This window comes from Triturus cristatus, chromosome 2_2, assembly GCF_964204655.1.
Source record: "Triturus cristatus chromosome 2_2, aTriCri1.1, whole genome shotgun sequence".
NCBI classification, from domain to species: Eukaryota; Metazoa; Chordata; class Amphibia; order Caudata; family Salamandridae; genus Triturus; species Triturus cristatus.
The window spans coordinates 202427679-202453448 of NC_140582.1; the positions used below are offsets into that span (position 1 = coordinate 202427679).

Below are 25770 nucleotides of genomic sequence, written 5' to 3' on the forward strand. Positions count from 1 at the left end.
AAGTTCAATTAACTTGTACAGCTATACATTTAACTCATTAGATTGAACATAGAAATCCTCTTGCTTGAATTTCGGAGAGAAAAAAATTCATCTGGCCCTGATAGAGCACTTTTAGCTTTGCGGAATTCAGCAAAAATGCTTGTGCCCCTTTGGCTTGAAACAAAGAGATTAGTTGGCGGAGCTGCCACCTCCGCTCAACTGTTGCTCGGCAAAAATCTGGCCTGACAAAAAAATCATATCCTTTCCCCATTCGCTTCCTATTTGGCCTAGCCAAATCGAATAGAGCTTCTCGAGCAAGAAAATTATTTGCAGAGATCAAAATAGCCCGAGGTAGCACATTGGACTGTCCGGATTGCTGTCGAATTTGAAAAGGAAATCGATGGGCTTGTTGTATTTCAACTTTCCATTCCCAATGTTTTAACTCTGGGAAAGCCTCTGTGAACAGTTCTATAACAAACTGGCAAATGTCACCGCCTTCTACCCTCTTCAGGGATACCCAGAATCCGAAGGTTATTCCGTCGCATCCGGTTCTCTAACTCCGAAAGTTTCCAAATTGCATCATCCTTCTGATTTTTAAGTATCTCTGTGACCCCTTTTGCGTGGCCAGATCATCTTCAAGTGTGGAAATTCGCCCCTCTGCCTCACCAACCCTTGCTGCGATATCAGAGCACGCCTTGGCTACCCTCCGGATGGAGTTCTGTAGCTTGCGGCAAGCCCCCTCGGTTCTGGCGTTTTCCAGCCTTGTTTCAGCACGATGAGCTAGAATAGTCTGATATATTAAGTCCAGTGTTACCTCCTTAGGAGGATCTTGGACTGGGCTTACAGTAGGCGCAACATCCCCTGTTTCAGACAGTAGCAGATTACCAACCGGAGCTGAAAAAGAATAGTCCCAGACCATGGAACCTGCAAAGCCCTGAGCCTTAGTCGAGGCAAGATCTTCATACTTTCTTTGTTCTTTAGGTTTCCGAACAGTTCCTATTTGAGACAGGGTCATATCTTCCTGACTCCCTCTACCAGACGGCCAGCCTGCGCTATAAGTATCATAGTCTGCCCCCCAAAAAAATTCAAATGTTGATACCAATGTTTTATTCATGGCCAATTTAGGTCTGTGTATTTGCTCCTTTAACGTATGTGGGCTTAATAATTATAATAAAAGGAAGAGAGTTCAAGCTGAATTAAGGATTATCAAACCTGATATTGTCTGTTTGCAGGAGCCTCATCTTCCTTGGGTTAAGCGGCAGACCTTGACCGATTTAGGGTATGTTATATTGGCAGGATCTAAGCAATCTAATATGGTCAGAGGGGTTGCCATTTTGGCTAGACCTACGGTGGTGGTAACAGGGCGCCAGCTGGTAGATAATCAGGGTCGCTGGGCTATTTTAGAATGTCTAGTTGGGGATGCAAGATTTACTATATGCACAGTTTATGGTTCGAATCTGGACGAAGTTTTGGTTCTGGAATATTTGAACGGTGAGCTCGCATTATGACCCACACCATTAATTTTATGTGGGGACCTGAATGTTAATCTGTCGGGTAATATCTTACAATCAGGGATGCAGGATTATAAGGGCAGAAAGCCCAAAGTTTTTAAAGCATTAAACCAGCTGCTTATCGTCCATGGGCTAGTAGATGTCTGGGCTACTTTACATACTCAAGAACCAGGATTTACTTTTTTTTCATCCCCCCATAATAAGTTGGTATGATTAGATGATTTTTTTACATCTCTAGCATGGGCTGCTGACTCTACGATACAGGTCTATCCTAGGGTTACGTCTGATCATGCTCCAGTGGTAATCAGTATTCCTAAAATGGCGATCCCTAAGACCTCCAAAGTTTTCACTATGGATAGGAAACTTTTACTTGAGTCTACATTTGTCAACCACATGAAGGGCTGGATAAAAGATTATTTTCAAATAAACAGGCAATCTACGTCATGTGATATGGTCTGGGACGTGTTCAAAGCCTGTCTTAGAGGCGAAGTGCTCAGTTATGGTCTCTTTCTACAAAAACAGGCTAAGTGTGCTATTTTGGAAAAATATAGTCAACTCAAATTTGCTGAAGAAAGGCTGTCCTGTGATATAACAGCGGGTATTGATTTAACTGAGGCTCTAGATAAGCTTGCGCAATGTAAATCGAATATTAATCTCACATGGTCCCCAGAAATTGCATATAAATACCTGGTTTACAAGAAACAATGTTATGAGTATGGGGAAGCTACGGGCAGGTGCCTTGCCCAGAAGATTAGATCCAGAGAAGCCCAGCAAAGAATTCAAGCTATTAAAAACAGTGGAGGTTCAATGGTGCATGATCCACAAGAAATGTTGAAGGTTTTTCACGCCTTCTATTCGGATCTGTAATATGAGCAAGGGCCAGCTGATCTCCCTCTAGATTTAGGACTTTCCTCTCTGCCATGGAAACAGTTGGAATGTGAGGACACTGAGATTTTAGATAGTCCTTTCACTAGTGACGAGCTGGAACAAGCCCTAAATACTATGGTTGGTGGCAAGGCCGCTGGTCCCGATAAACTTCCTATCGAAGTGTATAAAGTTTTTTTTCAGGACCTTAATGAAGACATGCTTGCTACGTTTAAGGCAGCTCGTTTGGGTGTCGCCCCTCGAACCTGGAGGGAGGCTAATATAATTATTTTTAAGAAGAAGGACAAGCCTGCGGATCTCCCCAGGTCATATCGTCCAATCTCGCTGGTCAATTGTGATGGTAAGCTTTACGCAAAAATGCTCGCTAATAGGTTGGCGAAGGTCATCTCTCCCCTGGTTTCGATACAGCAACACGGCTTTATTTCGGGACGGTGGACGGTTAATCATATAAGTCGAGTGGTGACCCTCCTCGACATCGCGCAAGCCGAGTCTAGGACTCTGGGACTTGTCCTGCTCGATGCCGAGAAGGTGTTCGACCGCGTGGCCTGGAACTTCCTATGGGGGGTTCTTCAACGCATGGGATTTGGCCAGGGGTTTGTCCGGGCTTTGAAGGTTCTGTATCAGTCGCCCACTGCCAAGATCTGCACAATGGAAAATAGCTCCAAGGGTATCTTGATATCCAGAGGTATGTGACAGGGGTGTCCGTGTTCTCCACTCCTTTTTGCCCTACATATTAACCCTTTTATTAATATGTTAGAGCTAACCCACCATATTCCTCCCTTTATGTTGTATCATGAGCATTTTTCGGTATTGGCGTATGCTGACGACATCGCGGTCTTAACAGCTGACCCAGATTCGGCTCTGCCTGAAATTGAAAATTTAGCTGGTGAATTTGGAGGTGTGTCAGGCTATAAATTAAATACTACCAAAACCCAAATTGTCTGTACAGACCGTACTCGGGTCAGTGACGATAGAGTAGTTGAGGAAGCTACTTAACTGGGCATTAAAATCAGACCATGCCTAAATGAATTAGTTCAGGTTAATTTGGACCTTATTATGTGCAAGACCAAGGCTGCATTGGAGAGTTGGGAGAGCCTGCACCTTTCCTTAGTTGGGAGATCCAATCTCTTGAAAATGGTGGTTTTACCTAGGGTGATGTATTTTTTTAGAGCGGTCCCCTTAGGGATACCTAAACCTCAGATTCAATATCTTCAATCACTTTGTGCTAGGTATCTCTGGGCTCCCGGGAAACCTCGGAGAGCAGCTCGATTTATGACTCTTCCGTTGGACAGGGGCGGCTGGGCTGTACCAGATTTTCTTCTCTACCATCTAGCTTGTCTGTTGGTTAATATGCATATTTTATTGTCTGGGGAAGAAATTAGCAACACGGCAGAGGCACCTTCTATCAACCAGATGGTTCTTGGCTCTGAAACATATAATTCTCTGTTTCGTAGGCTTGATGGTAGCTATTATAAAAGGACTCGTTTTAAAATCCTTGTGGCTGCTTTTGGGGAATGGAATACTGTCAGAAATGTTTTTCATATTTCTAGGGTATCTTTTTATACACCATTGTCGGCGGACCTAATACTGCCATCTATATTTTGGGATCATATTGTTTTGGAATGGAGAATGAAAGGTATTATACGGCTGGGGGACTTTTTTTCATCAGATGGGGTGTGTGCTCCTTTTTCTAATCTAAGGGATAAATATAAAATACCGAACACCCAGTTTTTTAAGTTCTTACAGATCCGTGATTTTCTAAATAAGCATGCCTCAGCTTTAACCCCTTACAGAATAGTTGTTGCTATCAGTCGTAAGGATAGGATAGTGTCTTTGTATCAAATATTGTTAGCAAGTAGGGCCGATGACCTTGTTAAAGTTAACGTTAGGTGGAGAGATGCTTTGGGAGCTAATTTGGGCTCCGTTGAAAGCTCCATTAAAATCGCTCGGAAAGTCTGTCTTGCTGCGTCTTTGAGGGCGCAGCATTATAAAACGTTTTTTAACCTCCACCGTACTCCCGCTATAATGCTGAAATGGGGTAGGACAGGGAATAGCTTGAACGACGGGAAATGTTTTCGCTGCAGGACAGACAATGCTGACATTGTACATATCTTTTTTTCATGCTCCAAGCTTTGTCAGTTTTTGGGCCATATTGAAAGATTTTTGTCAGCAGTCATTGGAAACCCGGTCCGAATATCTGCCACCATGATGTTATTAGGGACAGGGGAGGAACTAAATGATGATCAACCTTTGTTCAAATTTCGTTATTTAATTTTTATTGCGACAGCAGTACCACAACTTTCTATAGCTGCCTCTTGGCTGCAGGCTGAGGCACCCCCATTTGAAATGTGGCGAGCCAAGTTTTATAATATTTTTAATTTGGAAGTTAGTCTATACTCTATCAAAAGACCCAGCAGGCGCAAATTTGGTCTTACTATTTGGAAAGCCATGATTGACTATATTGGAGGGTAGTATCTTTTGTTAGTTTATATTCTGTGTTTGTTTTTTTATTTTAATTTTTTTATTCTGTCTACATGTGGTGAACTATATGTAATGTACTAATTCTACCCGTAATATTAATATTATTATTATGTTGTTCTCCTTCTTCTATTGTATGGTTTTTTCATTGATACTGTGGTTCAATAAAATATTTGTAAAATAAAACAAACATACTTGATAAAACATCCCTGAGCTCCCTACTCACAGTGGGGAGGCTGTAGCCCCCAGTGGGACTAGGCTTTCCTATTGGGAGGAGAAACCCATATGATGAAGCATGACACCTATGGTAGGTGAGGGTATTTGTCCTTAAAGGGATCACTCCCCCGTCGAGACTTAGTGAGACCTTAGTCCATCATTCTTTCAGCATTCTGCCTGCTAGCACAGACCCGAGGAATTGTTGTGTTATTGCGATCCCCAGGGTCCCAGCAGTCCCAGCCAGCACAAATGGTGTGTGCCAGTGGGAGCCAGTGTGTTTTTTTATTAAGTGGATGCCTCAGTGTCCACCCGGGGCACCCACAACTCCTAGTTGCGGAAGCGGGCCACTTTCTTTTGGTAGGTGGGTGCCCCGGCACCCACCCAGGTCACCCACACTGCTGGGATCATTGGGGGTGGAGGGGCTAGGTATCAAGGCACTCGCGGGTCTAGCCAGCAGCCTCTTTGCTCCCACCCGGACGGGAACAGCGTTTTGTACCTGGGAGCAAAGTTAAAATCTCTGTACAGGATATTGCGGGCATAGTATGCCTGCACTCTCCCAGGTAGCGAACCACAGTGTCCTAGGGGTGACCTCCCCAGGACACTGTTCGGTACTGGCCCGGGGATGGGATCCCCAGGGCCAATATCAGTATGGTGAACCCCCTCCCCTTGTTTATGATTTGGCCCTGGGGATGTGGTCCAATAGTGGCTTCGGGAGGGAGGCTGTGTGCCCCCTCCCCTTTATTTAGTATTCAGACCCAAAAGATGGAGTTCCTGGGGCCCAACAGCGGCAAAGGAAAGGGGCCCACAAAACCCCCTCCACTTTTTTCACCTCAGGGGATGGGGTCCTTGGGGCCCAAGAGTGCCTCAGGGAGTGGGGCCCCACTCATGCCCCTTCCCCAAATATTTATATATAATGACCTCTGGGCCCTGGCTCTCATTAGGGGTCATAATATTACAACAACCAAAAAAAAACTCCAGCCGGAATTTTGTTTTATTACGCGATCCCTTTGGGTTCACTGCAAAAATATATTTATGTTTTCATTTTGGTCTCGGTGGGGCATCCGTCTAGGCCCATTCACCCTCGGAAGGGTTGGAGGGGCAGGCAATCCCTAGCCTGCCCACTTATATTTTTTTTAAAAACCAATCTCAGGACATGGGACTAAGTCTCTGAGTCGTGTAGTGGCTTCTGCAACATTTTTTTTCATGTTGCAGCCAGCCAATCAGAGCTCTGGCAGGAGTGTACTCCTGCGGAAGCAAGGAGACCCAGGGAAAAAAGATCCCTAGACATATACGAATACTCTATTTTTTTTAAGTTGAGCTTGTGGGACTCTCGCAGGAGTCCATCAAACCTGACCATCCAGATATACAAATATCTTTGTACCTCCATTTCTAAAAAGCTACTGAACGGATTTACATCAAATCACACAAAAACATGCTTTCTGGAGCATAATCTAGCTTCCAGCAAAATTTGGTGTAATTCCGTAGAGTAGTTTTTGCGGTATCGTGTCCAAAGAAAATCTTTGGAAAATGCATGGGGAAATTTGGTTTTGGAACCACCCTTTTTGTTAAGCTCCCGCTTGGCGGATCACCTTGAAACTTTCCAGGAAGGAGCGCAGGCAGAAGTACATTTGTTTTTTGGAAAGTTTTGCGAAGCTTCGTCAAATGGTGCCAAAGTTATAAGCAAACCAAAAAACGCTCTTCCTATGGAAAGGAAGACCTATCTATAACTACTGACTGGTGACTGCCAGTGGGTAATAGGTAAAAAAATATCTTCATGCAGTTGCTTTTTATCTTTCTGAGAAGAAAAGACCAGCACCCTTTAATCTACTGTACTGAAATATTTTAGAGCCGCAAACATATGCTATCCAGGCACATCATGGTCATAGTTTGGGACTGTAGTGCTGGCCGGTCTTTGCCCCCACGATGATCGCTGATTTTTTTTAAATTTTTTACGAGGAGGCGCACAACCTCCCCTACCCCCGCATATCCTTGATGCCTTCCCCACTGTGCCCACAGGCATTCCGCATACAACTTCAGCGCTGTTTTATTAAGCTCTGCAGTGCAGGCGGTCAATTCTTTTAAAATGTATCAAGCAGCATCGAGTCCCACGAGTTGGAAATCCCAGATGGTGGAACAGTTTCTTCTCTGGTCCTCCTGAAGTATCACCGAGAATATTAGGCAAGGTAAGATTATGGCTGTATTGGTTAATTGTTAAGGCTCAGTGTAAGGTATTTTTCCGCTAACGCATGCAACTTTAATGATAAGATGCTAAAAATGCTACTTTTGATGCCTTCAAGTGGAGTTGTTTGCCAGATTTTCTTTACATATTTTTCACCTGGAAAGTTGTTTAGATGTATTTTTATGGGGTACTCGTAATAATTCATACTGCACTAGTTTGCTGCGTGCCACTCTAAATCTAGATGGATCCTTGAGAAATCTATCACATAAAAGCAAGAGGAACCATTATTTTATTTGTTGGATCAAAAGCCTCCTTTCTTGTGCAAACCCTGCACAACAATCCCAGATATATTTGTTTTAGTCCATGTATATATGATGCACATTTAATAATTACATAGGGAACATCCATAAGATAAGGAAATCCAGAACGGAGTTGTTTTAGGAAACATGACCAGACTCTGAATTCTGTCCACAAGCTGGCTGATCAAGAATTGTAGAACAATATTCCTGAAGCAGCCTGGCTTCCTTAAATGTGATTAGCGGGACCAGGCTTGGTTCATAGGGTGCAAATCACAACTTGGATCTCTGGTTCAACTCTCTTCAGCCTCTTCAATCCACTTCCTCATGTGTATGGCTTTAAGTCTATTTTCATGACACCAATTTGAATTGTAAACTAACTGAGCGTTTGGTGTGAAGCAACCATTCTGTGAAGACAGCTGCTGGAAGGCTTCCGTTAGGCGATAGTCAAGGTAGTCTCTATTTCCCTTCAAGCTGAAGTGCTCCACGATTTTATATATTAAATGGTGTGAATCAGAAAGAAGATTTCTTCCCCATTGTATCTTCAGATTGTATCTCAAGTAAAAACAAAAACAACATGTACTTTCAAACTCCAAACAAAAACATAATAATGAGTAGTACTTTAACAGGGAACGTAGAAGGCCACTAGACTGCAAGCTTATGCTCTGCTCATCGGACTGCAAGCTCACGCTCTGCTCATCAGACTGCAAGCTCATGCTCTGCTCATCGGACTGCAAGCTCACGCTCTGCTCATCAGACTGCAAGCTCATGCTCTGCTCATCGGACTGCAAGCTCACGCTCTGCAAGCTTATGCTCTGCTCATCGGACTGCAAGCTCACGCTCTGCTCATCGGACTGCAAGCTCACGCTCTGCTCATCAGACTGCAAGCTCATGCTCTGCTTATCAGACTGCAAGCTCTCGCTCTGCTCATCGGACTGCAAGCTCATGCTCTGCTCATCGGACTGCAAGCTCATGCTCTGCTCATCGGACTGCAGCTCACGCTCTGCTCATCGGACTGCAAGCTTACGCTCTGCTCATCGGACTCCAAGCTCACGCTCTGCTCATCAGACTGCAAGCTTAAGCTCTGCTCATCAGACTGCAAGCTCATGCTCTGCTCATCAGACTGCAAGCTCATGCTCTGCTCATCAGACTGCAAGCTCATGCTCTGCTCATCAGACTGCAAGCTCATGCTCTGCTCATCGGACTGCAAGCTTATGCTCTGCTCATCGGACTGCAAGCTCATGCTCTGCTCATCAGACTGCAAGCTCTCGCTCTGCTCATCGGACTGCAAGCTTATGCTCTGCTCATCGGACTGCAAGCTCACGCTCTGCTCATCAGACTGCAAGCTCATGCTCTGCTCATCGGACTGCAAGCTCACGCTCTGCAAGCTTATGCTCTGCTCATCGGACTGCAAGCTCACGCTCTGCTCATCGGACTGCAAGCTCACGCTCTGCTCATCAGACTGCAAGCTCATGCTCTGCTTATCAGACTGCAAGCTCTCGCTCTGCTCATCGGACTGCAAGCTCATGCTCTGCTCATCGGACTGCAGCTCACGCTCTGCTCATCGGACTGCAAGCTTACGCTCTGCTCATCGGACTCCAAGCTCACGCTCTGCTCATCAGACTGCAAGCTTAAGCTCTGCTCATCAGACTGCAAGCTTACGCTCTGCTCATCGGACTGCACTGCAAGCTTACGCTCTGCTCATCGGATTGCAAGCTTACGCTCTGCTCATCGATCATGAAGTAATGCAATACACCCCAAAGCCAAGAGCCAGCATATCACAAATTCCTTTAGCTCTTTGGAGGCATCTTGAGGCCAGGCACAGATGGTCTATGATTCAGGCTTGGAATGAGAATGCAGTTGGACTCAGTTACTTCTTCATCTCCTGCTCCAAAGAAGACCATCTTCAGGCAGGGTGAGTGAAAGACCAAACCTGTGCCTGACCTCAACCAAGCAAAATTCAGAAAATAGGGTCGCCCTACATCTATGTTGCTTTTTTCACCAATAATATCCCAATTCATTAGTCAGTTTCTTAAATCCCAAAACACTGATTTATGGCCAATCACATGGATGATATATACACATGATTTTATCTTACACTCCCCGAAAAGATAATTGAGTATTTGTGATAGAGATGTTAATAAGAAGAACAAGCATCTAAGCATGAACTTCACAGCAATGTCTAGTGAGTGCCCTTTAACTGGGGCCAAAGCCCTTTGTACAGTTAAAAATGTGTGTTTTTTTTTGCCTCAGTTAACTCCTATCCAGATGTGAGACTCATTTACTGACTAAATACTTGCCTTGAGCCTCCTGCATGATGAGTGGCCAAAGCTTCAGTGTAGCAGAAACATATTTTCACTGCAAGGTGCTCTAAAGCGGAGAGGAATATGGTAGACATAGGTAATTCAAGCGCTTTGGTCAAAGGTGCATCAGCGCCACAGAAACTCCCTGCTCAACTTAGTGTCCATTTAAAAAAACCTAAGGCAGCTATTTGTGTAGATAAGTTTTACAAATGGATTTTAACGAAAATTGGAGGAATACATAAATAAAACAAGTGTTAGCTTATAGGGTGAACTTCAGACTTTTGTAACACTAGAGAGAGAGAGAGAAAAGCAAAGCAGTTTCAATCTCCCAGAAGTATATTATCACAAAAGCAACTGCTGGTAACTATATCTATTTTAGAAGCAATGCTTTGACCCGAATCGTCCTATGTAACAGATGTTATCTTTGGACATAACCATTATAGATGTTAGGATATCCACAGATATTGAAGAAGACGCCTCACTCACTGATAGTGACATGCTTCATCATAGGCGTCTTTCCACACCCAGGTAAGATGGTACTACCTGGGCGGACTCAACCAAAAGATGTTATGGGAGTTCTTATATACATTTTCTCTGGTTATGCAGGGAACCAGTTCAATAATAGATTTATAAAAAATACCTACAGGTATACCCCTAATGCCATGCTTTATTTGTGGGGTACCTGGGGTACCAGATAAAAAGCGAATGCTGTGATGGGGTTTTTTTTAATTCTTTGAATTTGTTTCAAATGTACCCACTTTTTTATGCCAACATGTTTCGGCCCACACACGGAGCCCACGTGGGTCTGGGGCCTTCTTCAGGGCTATATTTTCTAGTAGTTGGTTTCCCTGACTCTAGTTTGACCATGTACTACATGCAAACCCAGGTTAAAATGAGGCCTATTGCACTCACCTATGATTTGTATTCCAGTAGATTATCTACTGATTGGTGCTATTTTGCACCATGCGGGTCACGTGACTTAAGGTGCCGTCTTGTAGTCCCACATTCGTCAAAGATCGGTCAAAGATCGGTTCACTGCCCGGCGGGGGGCAGTGAACACTATATGTGGACATATGGTGACCGATCTTTGACGAATGTGTGATAGACTCCCGTCCAATCCCTGTGCTGCTCTCCCAGGACAGCAGTGCGGGGATTGGCCTGAGTGGACTGAAAAGATGCTCCACTCAGGGAGTCTGTGGGGTTTTTCCAGCCCGGCTGGTCTATGCAGCCAGGCTGGAGAAACCTCACTGCCCATGTGTGTTTTGGTCGGCCTGAGACGTCTGGCCGAAACACATATGTGCACATAGCACTCCTCTTCCCCCTTCCGTGCCTCGGCACCACCCCTCTCTACAGAACTGGATTATAGCCGGCAATGAATAATAAAAAGATGCTACAACATCATTTTATTTTTCATTTGTTGGCTCTGAGCTAAGCAGTGGGGCGACGCTCCTCTGCCATTGCGGAGGAGCCGCCGCTAACAACCCTCCCCGCCCCACCCCAAGCCCTGCACTTACCTTTTCAGCAGCAGCATTACGGCGTTGGCAGTGCTGGCGTCCAGCCCAGTGGTGGGCTCATCTAAGAACAAGATGCTGGGGTCTGTGATCAGCTCCATCCCGATGTTGGTCCGTTTTCTCTCTCCACCAGACACACCTCGAATGAACTGCGTGCCCACCTAGAGCAAGGAGGCAGCAAGCACAAGTCACTAACACGACTCTCATGTATTCAAACTATGCTGGAACAATAAGAGAATGGCGACTGTGAGCTAAGAGGAAGGTGACTTGCAAACACCCTGTCTGCAGCATGTTAGACAAAGAACAAAGGAGAAATGCGTGCGCTCCTTCAAAGAAACCAACGCATTCACCGACAAAATAACATATATGTGTGAAAATGTTTCAAAGAACTACCCAATTAAAACAAGTGTTTCATTTCTAAATTGACAGCGTCATGAAAGATTTTTCTGAAGTTACAAACGTAACAAAATGTTTTCTTAAAAGACAAAAAGCGCAGTACTGGAGAGTGCCCCTTAAACAACACCACTAAAGGATAATGCATGTTTTTTACGGGAGCAAACATGTGATAATGGAATCTTGCTGTTAAAATGTGCTCATTGTTTAACGAGCAGTATTCAGCATTTTATGAGCATTTACCCCAAGGGACTCACAATATTAGCGGTACTGCTAAGAAACACTGGTGGGCAAAGAAGGCTAGACACAATAATGGAATACAGAGCAGGGCTTTCAGTGCTGATTTGAGAAGTTATACATTTTGCATTGGTCAGAAGGCTGAAAAAACCATCCCTCCCCATGATCACAGTGTGGACTTTCCTGATACAACTAATACCTCCGGCACTTCTCATGGTGACGGAGCATAGTCGCAGTAGGAACTAAAGCAGCAACCACATCTACCACCACAGCAGAGAAACCAACAGTCGGGACAGCAGCAATCACAGCTGCCAATATGCCAGGAAAAACAGCAGCAACTACACCTCAATTTACAGCAGGGACCACAGAATTGACCACAGTTGTCACCACTGCAAGGTTAACTGTGAATACAGCAGCAAATAGTTTTTACCTCACCAGGGATCAGAGCAACAAGAGGACCAGCTGGATCATTTGTGAATGGTTATTCGATTATTCCTGGTGCACAGAGTTTATGAATGCACCCATGCTTGATGCACATCTCATGTTGATACATGCTTTATTACGACTGAGATGTTTTTATTGAAATACAGTGGACCCTCCTTCATTTGACGTTTTGTCCTGATGATGACCCTCCATTTATCTATGGGTTGAAACGCCGTAGATGCCAAAAGTGTGGTTCTAACTAATGAGGACACAATTTGTTTCGTTGTGTATTCTTGTTTTGTTTTTGATACCTGCCTTTTATTTCTTCCCCAGCCACAACTTGTTTGTTTACACCTTTTATTGTTTATATTTGTAACCCTGTATGTGTAACTGTATGAGCGCCATCGCTATTGTACATATATATTTTCGATACGCTTTGTTTGATAATATTAAAAAATACCTTTTTTGAAAATCAAGAAAAATGGTTTATACATGGTGCGGTTGTTTTATTAGTTGCGTAGGACTTTTTTCTTATTCTTGTCTCATTTAGGGAGCTCTCTTCCCCTATTTATTTTTTTAAACAAATTGTCCTTATTCTTAGTGGTTTACTTGAACCACTGTTTGGACTATAGTGACAACACTAGCAAAAGCAGTTCTGATCACAACCATGACCACAGTAACAGCTGCAACAATAAAATAAGCACAGCCAGGATCACAGCGGTGACAACAGCTTGACCAGCTGTAACCACAGAAGCGCAGTATTAGCAGCAACACCTGCCACCACAACAGCGGAAACAGCAGCAACCACAGTACAGATTACAGTTGCCATCAAGACAAGAACAGGCTTTGCCACAGAGAGTATCACAGAGGTAATAAGTGTAACCACATTGGGGATTACAACAGCAGTGATATTTAACCCCACAAAACGAAACATGCCAGCAGTATCTGACATCAGTGGCCAAAGCAGAGAACATGGTTACATAATAGTGGCAAACATTATAAGGAAAATGCTACTTACCAGTATGCATCTGTTCTTGGCATGTAGAGCTGCAGATCCGTACACTGTGCATAAATCGCCATCTGGTGTTGGGCTTGGATGCTTGCACCTTGTTGTTGTCTTGGAAGAAGTCTTTTTGTAGTCACGAGATAGGTGACTCCTCCCTTGGACGATAGTGCGCATGGGCATCGACTCCATCCTCAGATTGTTTTTCACCATGATGGGAAATGATGGAGTCAGTAAGAAATAGAGGAGATGTCCATGTGAATGTATCTAATTAAGATAATACTGGAACAGATACAGGTTCACGGAGGTGGGTGGGCGTGTACAGATCTGCAGCTCAACATGCCAAGAACAGATGAATACTGGTAAGTAGCATTTTCCGTTAGGGGCATATGAGCTGCAGATTGTACACTGTGCATTGACTGTACAGCAGTGCCTCCCTTAGTGTTGGTCACCTGCATCCGTTGCAGTAGTTTGAAAAAGTTTTCTAAGAACAGCTTGGCCTACAGAAGCCTGTTGCCTAGCCTGCACGTAAACACAATAGTGTTTGGTGAAGGTGTGTGGTGTAGACCATGCTGCAGCTTTACAAATGACATCTAAGCGGATGTTCCCTAAGAATGCCATGGAAGCTCCTAGTTTGCGTGTAGAATGCACCCTAGGGGGATTTGTTAATGCGCATTTAGCTTTTTGGTAGCATATTTGAATGCATTTTACTATCCACCTCGCGATCCCAGCTTTGGGGATGGGGTTACCTTTATGAGGTGGGAAGAAGGCTACAAACAGTTGTTTTGTTTTTCTAAAGGGTTTAGTCCTGTCAATGTAATAAAGTAGTGCTCTTTTGACGTCTAGTGTGTGAAGAGCTCTCTCTGCTACGGAGTCTGGGTTTTGAAAAAACACCGGTAACTCAACTGATTGGTTAAGATGAAAAGCAGAGATGACTTTGAGAGGGGATTTTGGATTTGTTCTGAGAAACACTTTGTTATGGTGTATTTGTAAGAATGGTTCTTGTATGCTTAAAGCCTAGATCTCACTTACTCTTCTGAGAGAGGTGATTGCGACAAGGAAAGCTACTTTCCATGTGAGGAACTGAAGTTCACATTTATGTAGAGGTTCAAATGGGGGACCCATGAGCCTGGTAAGAACAATATTTAAATTCCACACCGGAGAGGGTGGCAATCTGGGAGGAATCATTCTTTTAAGGCCCTCCATAAAGGCTTTAATTGCAGGTACTCTAAATAGTGACAGATGTTGTCTATTTTGTAAATAAGCAGCAATTGCTGCTAGATGTAATCGTATGGATGAATATGCCAAATTACATCTTTGCAAGTGTAGCAAATAGCAAATGATGTCCTGGATGGAAGCATCCAGCGGATCAATATGATTGTTACTACAGTAGATGACAAATCTTTTCCATTTTGCAGCATAGCAAGCTCTGGTAGTAGGGCATCTGGCTTCTTTAATGATGTTCATACAGTCTGGCGGAAGGTTAAGATAACCGAACTCTAGGACTTCAGGAGCCAGATTGCTAGATTCAGTTGGCCTTGATCGGGGTGCCTTATCTCTCCATGGTTCTGCGTAAGCAATGTTGGGGAGAGGCGTTGTTTTTGGTGTGGAACTACTGAGAGTTCCAGCAGTGTTGTGAACCACGGTTGGCGTGTCCATGTGGGAGCCACTAGGATCATCTTGAGAGACTGTTGCCTGAGCTTGCGTACTACTAGGGGAATCAGTGGGAGTGGCGGAAAAGCGTACGCAAATCTGCCTGACCAGTTCATCCATATCGCATTGCCTTTGGACAACGGGTGTGGAAACCCGGCGGCGAAGGTTGGGCATTTTGCATTTTCGTGTGTGGCGAACAGATCTATGTCTGGTTGACCCCACAGTTGGAAGAATGGTTGAAGAACTTGGGGATGAAGTTCCCATTCGTGTATCTGCTGTGTCTGCCGACTTAGCAGATCTGCAATCTGATTGTGAACTCCTGGAAGATGTTCTGCAAGCAGGTATATGTTTTGTGGAATGGCCCATCTCCAAATGTTTTGTGCGAGCTGGGACAGCTGCAAAGAATTTGTGCCTCCTTGTTTCTGTATCTAATACATGGCTGTCATGTTGTCCGTCCGGACTAGGACAGTCTTGTGCTGTAGATGTACTTGGAATGATTTTAAGGCTAGAAATATTGCTAGTAATTATAGGTGATTGATATGGAGCACTTTGTCAAGTGGTCCATTTTCCTTGAATTGTATGTTTTAGAAGATGGGCTCCCCAACCGGTGAGTGATGCATCTGCTGTTAGCACTATCTGTGGAACTGGTTCCAGGAGCGGCCGCCCTTTGGACAGGTTTCGTGTGTTCCACCACTGCAGAGAGCGATGTGTGCGGCTGTCCACCAACACCAGATCTGTAAGTTGTCCCTGAGCCTGGTTCCACTAATGTGCTAGGCATTCCTGTAAGGGGCGCATCTGAAGTATTGCATGAGGTACGATAAAGATGCAAGAGGCCATCATTCCTATGAGTTGCATGAATACCCTTGTTGGAAGGGAATGCTGTGGTTGAAATTTGGTGATTAGGGCTTGTATACTGGCTAGCCTGGCTGGATTGGGATATGCCAGAGCTCTAGAGGTGTCTACTGTGGCCCCTAGATACTGATGTATATGAGAGGGCTGAAGCTGTGACTTGGTATAGTTTACTGTGAATCCCAAGTCGTGTGGCAGCTGGATGGTTTGATGAGTGTGATGAGCACACTGGTTGAATGACTTGGCTTTTATTAGCCAGTCGTCGAGATATGGAAAGACATGGATTTGTTGTCTTCTCAAGTGTGCTGCTACTACCGCAAGGCATTTTGTGAACACTCTGGGTGCGGTGGTCACCACGAATGGAAGGACTTTGAACTGATAGTGTTGTCCGTCCAGTATGAACCTTCGATACTTCCTGTGAGCAGGATATATGGGAATGTGGAAGTATGCATCCTTGAGATCGAATGTGGCAAGGAAGTCGTCTTGTTGCAGCAGTGGGAGGACCTGTTGGAGAGTGATCATATGAAAATGATCTGACTGTATATAAAGATTGAGGGGTCTGAGGTCGAGTATTGGTCTTAGAGTCCCGTCCTTCTTGGGGATTAGGAAAAATAGTGAGTAAACCGGTGTTCCTGATGCTGTAAGTGAACTGGCTCTATTGCGTGCTTTTGAAGCAGTAAGAGAACCTCTTGTTTTAAGAGTGTAAGGTGTTCCGTGGACATTGGATGCTGTTTGGGTGGTATGGTGGGTGGGGTTGCTGTAAGTTCCAGGCAGTAACCATACTGGATAATTTGTCTTGCCCATTTGTCTGTTGTGATGGAGTCCCAGACAGGTAGAAACTGTGAAAGTCTTCCCCCGACCGGAGTGGAATGGTCTGGAGGGAGTGGAGGGAAGTCACTGTTTATTAGTGGGGGAGGCACGTGTGTTATTACCTCGGCCTCTCCCTTTGTTGTCATTTCCTATGTATCCGCCTCTAAAATATCCTTTTGGGGGATGTTTGCGTGGTATTTTTGTAGGAAGAGGAGGCGGTCTCTGTTCCAATGTTTTTGGATGCTCCTCTATAAAAGGAGCGATGAAAGGAACCACATGTGGATGGAGACTGTAATGCTCCCATGGATTTAGCAGTCTCCGTGTCTTTTTTCATCTTCTCTAGAGTGGTGTCTACAGCCGGTCCAAAAAGTTGTTCCTGATTGAACGGCTGGTTGAGGATGGTTGTCTGTACCTCCTGTTTATAGCCTGAAATATGTAGCCAGGCATGTCGTCTGAGTAGCACCCTAGTGTTAATGGACCTAGAGGCTGTGTCAGCTGCATCAAGGGCACACTTGATTGAGGCGTTGGTTATTAATTTGCCCTCTTGAATTAAGTCATTTGCCTGGGTTTTGTTCTGATCAGGTAAGTGTTATAAGAGGGTTTCTAGTCGATCATTGTGAGCTCTATCATACCTAGCAAGTAATGCTTGGGAGTTGGCTATGCGCCAGTGATTGGCTACTTGGGAAGCAACTCTCTTGCCAGAGGCACCTAACAACTTAGATTCCTTATCCGGAGGTGGTGCGTCACCGGAGGTCTGAGGGTTGGCGCGTTTCCTAGCCTTAGTTACCACTAATGAGTCTAAGGGTAGCTGCCCTTTGATGTAGATGGGATCATCGGGGGCAGGTTTATATTTTTTGTCAATCCTGGGATTGAGAATTCTAGCTCTCACTGGGTCTTTGAATATGTCAGGGGCATGTTTAATGACCCCTTTTAGCATTGGCAGTATTTGGACAGTCTTCTGTGACTGTTCGAAGGAATCTAGAAGGAAATCCTCGTCTGCAGGGTCTTAAGGCATGTGAACACCATGGTAGACAGCAGCTCTATTAACCAGCTGACCAAAACCAATATTGTCATCTGGGGGAGATGGTTTTGTTGGATATGACTGTGGTTCAGGGAGGTCTGGGGGATCTATTGGGTCATCATAATCGTCCCAATCATCCTGTGGTGTGTCCGTGTCATCATCAGGGTCAGTGAAAGGGTCATTGTGGCCTCCCCAACCCCCTAAATCATCATTAGCATCATCCTGTGGTGGTGAATGTGGTGGAAGTTGTAGAAGAGAGACAGGTTTAGGAGGAAGAACAGGAGAAGAGGGTCTTATAGGTGAAGTGGCACAGTCTTTTTTCTTTACAGGCACTGCAGGAGTTTCTGGTGTGTCCAGCTTCCTCTTCTTATGTGGAACAGCAGCCACATGTCCTGTTTTGGGGTCTATAAAGAGTTTTTTCTGCTTGGGATCGACCGGATACGGTCGAAAAAGTTCTTCCTCTTTGGTAACCGCTTTTGGCGCCGACTTTTTCGGGTCCGAGCGGGGTTTGGATTTCTGCTCTGAGGCCTCAGGAGGTGGTTTGGAGTCCTTTGGCTTGGCTATGAAGGCGGAAATCTTTTTCGGTTCTGAGGGCTTTGGCTTCGGATCCGAATGTTTGTCTTTCGGCGTCGAGGTGGTCGGTGCCGACTTCTTTTTGGGAGTAGGTTGCTCTTCCGTCTTTGGTGCCGAAGGCGCCTGCGGGACACTGATATGCGGTTTGCTCGGTCCCGAGCTACCGGAAGGCTTGTCCTTTATCTTCGGAGCCGGGCCCGGGGGTGGGGCTTCTGAAGCTTGCTTCCGGTTGTGACTGGGGGCCTGCAGGCGAAGTCTTGACCAGGGCCTTCTTTTTTCCGGGTGGGGTTGGGGTAGGGGCAGTTGTACTCACTCGTTGACCAGGAGTGATATGGTCATCTGCTTCGGACACGATTTCCAAATCCTCTTAATCTTCCTCTGGGGACATCGGGGCTTTCGTCGAAGATGTCCGCAGGTGCCGGAGCTGCTCACTATGCCATGATGTGTCGTTGAGCCCGGCGATCACAGATGGTTTTCTTGGATCGAAAAGAGGCGCAGGCCTGGCAATTGTTCTTGTCGCGGTCGAGAGAGAGACACAGGTTACAGACCTTGTGATGGTCACTGTGTGGGAATTTCGCTCCACAATGGGGGCATTTTTTGAATAGAGTCCTTTCCATGAGCTGTAGGCCCGGACGGCGTCGATACGCCCAGCGGTCTGCGTCGACAACCTGAATTGAGTAGTTGAGATGCACGTTGAAGATCACACGATCGAAAACAATACCGTAGATAGTTTGCGCGTCAAAATGGTTTGGAAAATAAGGTGTCGAACCGGAGCGCAAAAGCTACATCCGAACCCGATGGCGGAAAAAAAACAATCTGAGGATGGAGTCGAAGCCCATGCGCACTATCGTCCAAGGGAGGAGTCACCTATCTCATGACTACAAAAGAATTCTTCCAAGACAACAACAAGGTGCAAGCATCCAAGCCCAACACCAGATGGCGATCTATGCACAGTGTACGATCTACAGCTCATATGCCTCGAACACACTTTTACAACAACAACTGTCATCACAGCTGTGAGGACCATAGTATCAACCAGTTCTGCAACCACAGCAGCAGCCACAACGGCTCTCAGGATAAGGACAACAGCAGCAACAACAGCTGCCAACAAGCCAGAAACAATAGCAGTGAAAACAGCTGTAAACACAGGAGGGACAACAGCAGCTACCACCACAGCAACATTCACTTTAGCAACAAATGTAACAACACCAACCACAACAGCTGCTTCAAGACTCAATACTAAAGCAACAACTGCCAAAGCAGTAACAACAGCTGGAAGGACATCAGGCACCACAACAGTAACCACAGTTGTAATGACAGCAGGGATTGCAGATACAAACATGACAAGTACCAGGGCAATGGTCACTAAAGTAAACATAGCAGGGAGCACTGCAGCCACCACCATATCAATAGCAATAGCGAGTACCACAGCAGAGACAGAGCAACTTGTTGCTACTCTGGTAGTGACACCAATCACTACCAGAGTAACTACAAGGGCTTTCATAGCAGTTGTAACAGCATCAGTGACCAAAGTAGCAACCATAGCTGCCAGCATGGCAGGGCAACATCAAAAACAGTAGGCTTCATGACAGCACGGACCTCTTCTGCAACAGCATCTGCCTGCACAGCTGGGATGACAGTAGCAACAACAGCTGCCCAAACAGCATGGATCCCAGCAGCTACCACAGCTGTAACCACAGAAGGGGTCACTGCAGCAACCACAGCATGGAAAATATCAGCAACAACATTGACAGAAAAGGGGCCACAGCATGAACTCAGCAGTGACAAAAGCTACCTCTATGGCAGGGATAACAGCAGCAAGAACAACTGCCAGCAAAGCAGGGGAAACAGCATTGACAACAACTGTATTCACAAGAAGGACAAGAGCATCAACAGCTGCCAAAATAGAACAGCAGCAGTGACAACAGCTGCAACCACAGGAGTGGAGAGCTTGAATTAAACCCAGCTTCTGGTAACTACTGTGAGCTGCATTCCAGTCCATCGTTTTTTGCTCACTGTACCATGGACATGGACAATATGCAATTCATCTTTGTACCTGCTGTAACAGGAATAAGTCCAGCTTGAAATGCCAAGCTGTGTCCCTTCTGAACAAGTAAACAAATAACCAGAGGTCTCTTTTGACCAGACAGTGACCTCGGGTTGCTTAAGGTACAGCTTGGGTCCTATGACTATACCAGAACGTGTCAATGAGGGGGAAAAATACACACTGCCAAAGCCAAAAGGCCTGTCTCGAATGTACTAACATACATGAACACAGGAGTACACTTTTTTGTGCCTCATCCCTGTGCAGCTTGGATAGTTCTGTGCCCCCTATGTCGGTACAATGTTTTTGTTCACCAAGCGTGCAGTACCATGCAGCAGGTTACACTGTGGCAAAGCACAAATAGTCCATGCACATTTGTATATACATTGTTTACAAACATGTGCACATTAAAGTCAGAGCTACTGGATTTACCAATGCTTACTTTTAAGGTAACAAGTGTCGAGGGTGGGCACACACACTGTATACACACCTCCCAAGCATATGGGTTAAAATGGTTCAGTACCCATATCAGTGTGTGGTTAACCTGAACATTCTTCATGGATGTACTCCATTACAATACAAAGTTCCCAGAGTATATGATCACTCTAGGATAAAGTAAAATATTCCACATCATAGGACTTTTCAAACAATGTTTATGGTTATGGTCATGAAGACTTGTAGAGTGCTTGTTCACCCAAGAGGTATCGTTGTGCTAAGCCCTCAGGAAAGCATTGCTCTTATAATGTCAATTGCTATCTTCCAGTGCCAGAGGCTTTCTTCAACAGCCAGGTATTCAATACTCCTCTGAAATATTCAAGGGAAGTTATAGCCCAAATAGATGTTGGGAAGGAGTTCCATATCTTTGGAGCTTAAACTGAGACTCTGCGACCTCCTACTCTAGTTTAATGGTGCCTGGGTACCACTAGAAGATTGGTTGTGGAAGAACAGGGCCTTAGTTGGGGTATAACTAGATATATGCAAACTAAGAAAATCCCGTGAAGATTGGCGGTGGAAGAATGTAGAGCCCTAGTTAAAGTATAACTAGAGATATGCCGAGTAAGAAACTCTGGAGTTAAGCCACGGATAGCCTTAAATATTAAGCAACAGACTTTAAATTGGATATGCTGTGCCACTGGCAAACAAGGCAGATTTTGACAACTAAATAGTATGTGATCTACGGGGGACCTTTAGCACAAGCTTAGCGGCAGCATTCTGAAGTATATGGATATGCTTTAGATCACAGTCTGGTAGCCCTAGACACTATTAGCATAGTCAATTCTTCCTCCAATCATTGCTGCCTTGACTGATTTCAAGGCTTCAGAAGAGAGGTATGGAGGGAGCTACCTTGTTGCCCGAAGATTAAAACTCCTTTTGAGACCACATTATTGATTTGCGGACTCATGGAGAGTTAGTGATCAATTATTATGCCCAGTTGTTTTGCCACCAAGTTGGGTGTAGGGACGGAGCCCATTTCCCTGGGCCAGTAGAGATCTATGTACAATAAAGGACCTGTTCACACAGTGAGCATTTAGTTCATATATCCATTGCAGTTGTCATCTAATTTAGACAGACTGTAGAGCAAGTGATAATGTCATCTATGCTGCTTATAGGTATGGCTCACTAATCAAAGAAAAGACAAAGGTTATTTAAACGAGATAAGAAAAAGGCTGTCTTTTTATCCAACAATAATATCTACAGACACCCACATGTGGTAGAAAGTGCAAGAAAGGAGTGATGGCGCCTCACGGTAGCAACACCACAGAGGATAAAGCAGGAAGGTACTCGCCTGCTACCTCAAGATCTCATCATCAGCTGCCACCACTCCGCAGGAAGAAAATGTGTGTGAGAGAGTGAAAGCAAGAGACTGGGTAATGACCCAAAACGCAAAGTGCTAGGGTGTGTAACGAGAAGATGAGATGCAGTGCTGAGTGAATGGCGGACACGGACGCAATATCGACTCACGATAGGAGTCGAGGGGATGAGCCTTGAACAAGTGATCGCCGCCACACATACAAAAGCTCGAGGGTAAAGGTATGCCCATGATGGGCAATATCCCGAATTGTTTTTAATTGATCAAGCAAGGCTAAAGGGTGGAATGATAATACTCCACGCCCTGAAGAAGTTGCCGTGAGTTTTTCCAAATGGCAATGAAACATGTCGGCATTTTTTATATACGAGTGGTCACACAGCATAGAATAAAAAGTATAAAGCCAGTGTGAACCAACTCAAATTTGTGTATATACACTGTGGGGTCTATTACGGTGCACGGTTCTCTGCACAGCTTTTCTCATCTTCTTGTTACACACCCTAGCACTTTGCGTTTTGGGTCATTACCCAGTCTCTTGCTTTCACTCTCTCACACACATTTTCTTCCTGCGGAGTGGTGGCAGCTGATGATGAGATCTTGAGGTAGCAGGCGAGTACCTTCCTGCTTTATCCTCTGTGGTGTTGCTACCGTGAGGCGCCATCACTCCTTTCTTACACTTTCTACCACATGTGGGTGTCTGTAGATATTATTGTTGGATAAAAAGACAGCCTTTTTCTTATCTCGTTTGAATAACCTTTGTCTTTTCTTTGATTAGTGAGCCATACCTATAAGCAGCATAGATGACATTATCACTTGCTCTACAGTCTGTCTAAATTAGATGACAACTGCAATGGATATATGAACTAAATGCTCACTGTGTGAACAGGTCCTTTATTGTACACAGACTTCTGAGTGGGGGATGACCTGTTCTCTGCCCCTCCAGCTCCTTTTTGTGGTTTGGCCAGTAGAGATCTAACCAGGCTCCTGTGTGGCTATTAAGTACTACAATTTACGTTTATAGTTTTAAAAAGTTGAAAGTAACTTTAATTAAGGGAGTAGTTTGCCATCTAAAACTATTGTAGGTTTTTGTGCAAGAACTTGATACTTTTTAAGGTTACAGGGAGTGAGAGGGCAGCTACTTTAAGTTTACTTACCTCTACCTTTAAATATCATTATGTAGTCAGTAACAATCTCAATAACTGAATAAGTAATGTCATAAATTACCTTTGAGTCTGCCACTTTGGTTAAACCGAGTTCTTTCATGATCCGATTGATACGTTCATCTTTCTCCTTCTGACGAATGTTTCTAGGAAGCCGGAGTGCTGCTGAGAACTGCAAATTTTCCCTTACTGTGAGGGTCCCCATAACAACATCATCCTTGGAAGAAAGAGGAAATCATCTTTTTTCTGTTCACCATTCCAATGGCATCATCTTGCATTTTTTTAACAACCAAATTTTATTTTACACATCTGCATTTGTACTAAGTAGAAACTCAGAGGTATATTTGCTGACGTTTTGCACTTGTGCTCACGTGTTGCAACACAACACAAAACGTGGCATTAATTTACTACGCAAGGGCCCGTGAGGGCGCACAAAACCACATTATGTTGAAAAAGTGCTAACACAAACGTTATTAAATATACCAAAGCCTAGGAAATAAAGAAACATAGAAAAGCCAAACATTTATATGATACAAAGTACTACATGCATTACATAAAATGAGCTATGTCCACTTAATTTAGGCAAAAACCCCAAGATGCTACCCTTGCTTCTTCCTATTTGTATATCAATCTCCCTCAGATATATCTGAATGCCACACTTTGAGCCCAGAATTCTGGGCCTGAATAGGCCCAGCTCAAAGTGACACAATAAACATAAGTGTGTTTAAAAAACATTTTTTAGACATTTATAAGGGAATGCTTACAGGCAGATTTTGTCAGACTCCATACATCTAAAATAGTGTATTACATAGGATCCTTTCCAAGATAGGTGCTATACCAGGGGTCTCCAACTTTTTGTTCAAAAAGAGATACTTATGTTCAATGAAAATCATCGAAGCTACTAATATTAGTATTGTAATAGTTAAAAAAGACAACCTACATTAGTGGCCACCCCATGAAAGATGACCAGCAGTGGCCCCCTTGGTGCATCAGGCAGGATTGCCAAAAGTAATGGAAAAAAGACTTTGAGTTTGGAATGCCTCTACATGGCTAATGTATGACAACCATGCCACTGGCACCAAGGTAATATGAGTAACAAGTCTCTCCAATGCTGCATAATTTATCACTCAAACATCAGGTTTAAATATATTTTGGAAATTCGACCATTTTTCTCCAAATATATATAGGCTTATGAGTTCTGAAATTACGCACATTGTCATTTCGAATACAGGTTTTCCAATTTTGGTATACATACATTAATTCAACAAAGCAAAAGTTTCTAATTTAGTAGGCTGGCTGCACCCAGGAGAGCTATTTACAAGTAGATTAGGAGTTGTACACGCGAGCGGCTCACTGGAGAAGCCTGTGCTATACTGAGAAAAATTTACAAAATTCAAATTTTCTGGGCACTTGTTGAAGGTTACTAACCTGCTGAGCATGTAACGTTGATGTTTCTCTAGCACCCGCGTGGCTGTGACATACGTACAGAATGTAGCTCACACAGAAGACGGAAGAGAATCTATTTAGAAAGTACACGGACAATGGCAAAAATGTCTCCTAGCATTTAAAAGACATCTGACTGTGGAAAAGTGTCTCGTTGTCTGGACCGGTTTTGTGAGATCTGACGAGTCTTCACCTCAAAAATAGTTTCTATACATAATGCGAAATTCTTGAACCAACTGTAAAAATTGCGTGACAAGTGACAGGCTAGTTAGTGGATTTCCCTTTTTTCTTGGGCAGTAGAAACAAACGCAATCTTTCAAACGACGCGCCTTCACAGTTTAAATGTCAAAAGTGTGTCAGCTGACTCCAAGTAATCATCCGTCAGTAGAAAAACAGAAGCAAAGTCTTTCGTCTTGTAGAATGTGCTCTTTTATCTTAAAGAGGTTTCTTTCTCTGTCACCAATAGCATAATCTAATCAAACCCACGGTCTAATGGAAACGTGTGTTTTTGGACACCACGCGATCTATTCGGCCCCAAATAAACACACTGCCTCTCCATTTGAACTCTTCTAAACAAGAGATTTAACTTGTAACTTGTAGTGCAATGTTTTTTAATTTTGTACATATTCTTTTTTTTTATTTTACACTTAACTTAGTCTGCGTTGTCAGTTTTATGGGGAAATCTTGTGTAAAACAAGGTGCTTAAAAAATAAAAATAAAACAGATAAGTAAACAATTAAAAACACTGTACAACACTACATTTCCCCTTAAAAACCAGAACACACACTAAGGGCCTTCTTATGAGTTTGGCGGTGCGAGAGCAGGACCGCCCAGCTCTTGCACTGCCAAAACTGTGTAGGAACCGCCCACCAGATCAGGAGTCTTCTCCTGGTCTAACGGGCGGTTCTTTGGCGTTCCCAGGGCAGTGCCTATGAAATAGGCACCTCAATGAGAATGACTGCTGCAGTCCATGCAATTCAGGTACTGATGTGAATG

At 44.3% G+C, this 25770-nt stretch overlaps 1 protein-coding gene across 5 annotated transcripts in view; it reads right to left on the reverse strand.

Annotated features, from left to right (window-relative positions):
• Positions 1–25770, reverse strand: part of LOC146862015 (broad substrate specificity ATP-binding cassette transporter ABCG2-like) — a 667466-nt gene that overhangs the window by 106502 nt on the left and 535194 nt on the right. For all 5 annotated transcript variants that reach the window (XM_085641173.1, XM_085641175.1, XM_085641174.1 and 2 more), the window contains 2 exons: positions 23396–23548; positions 11362–11519 (listed from right to left, as the gene is read on the reverse strand). In XM_085641173.1, coding sequence (XP_085497299.1) covers positions 11362–11519; positions 23396–23548 — 311 coding nt within the window. The remainder of the gene's footprint in view (positions 1–11361; positions 11520–23395; positions 23549–25770) is intronic.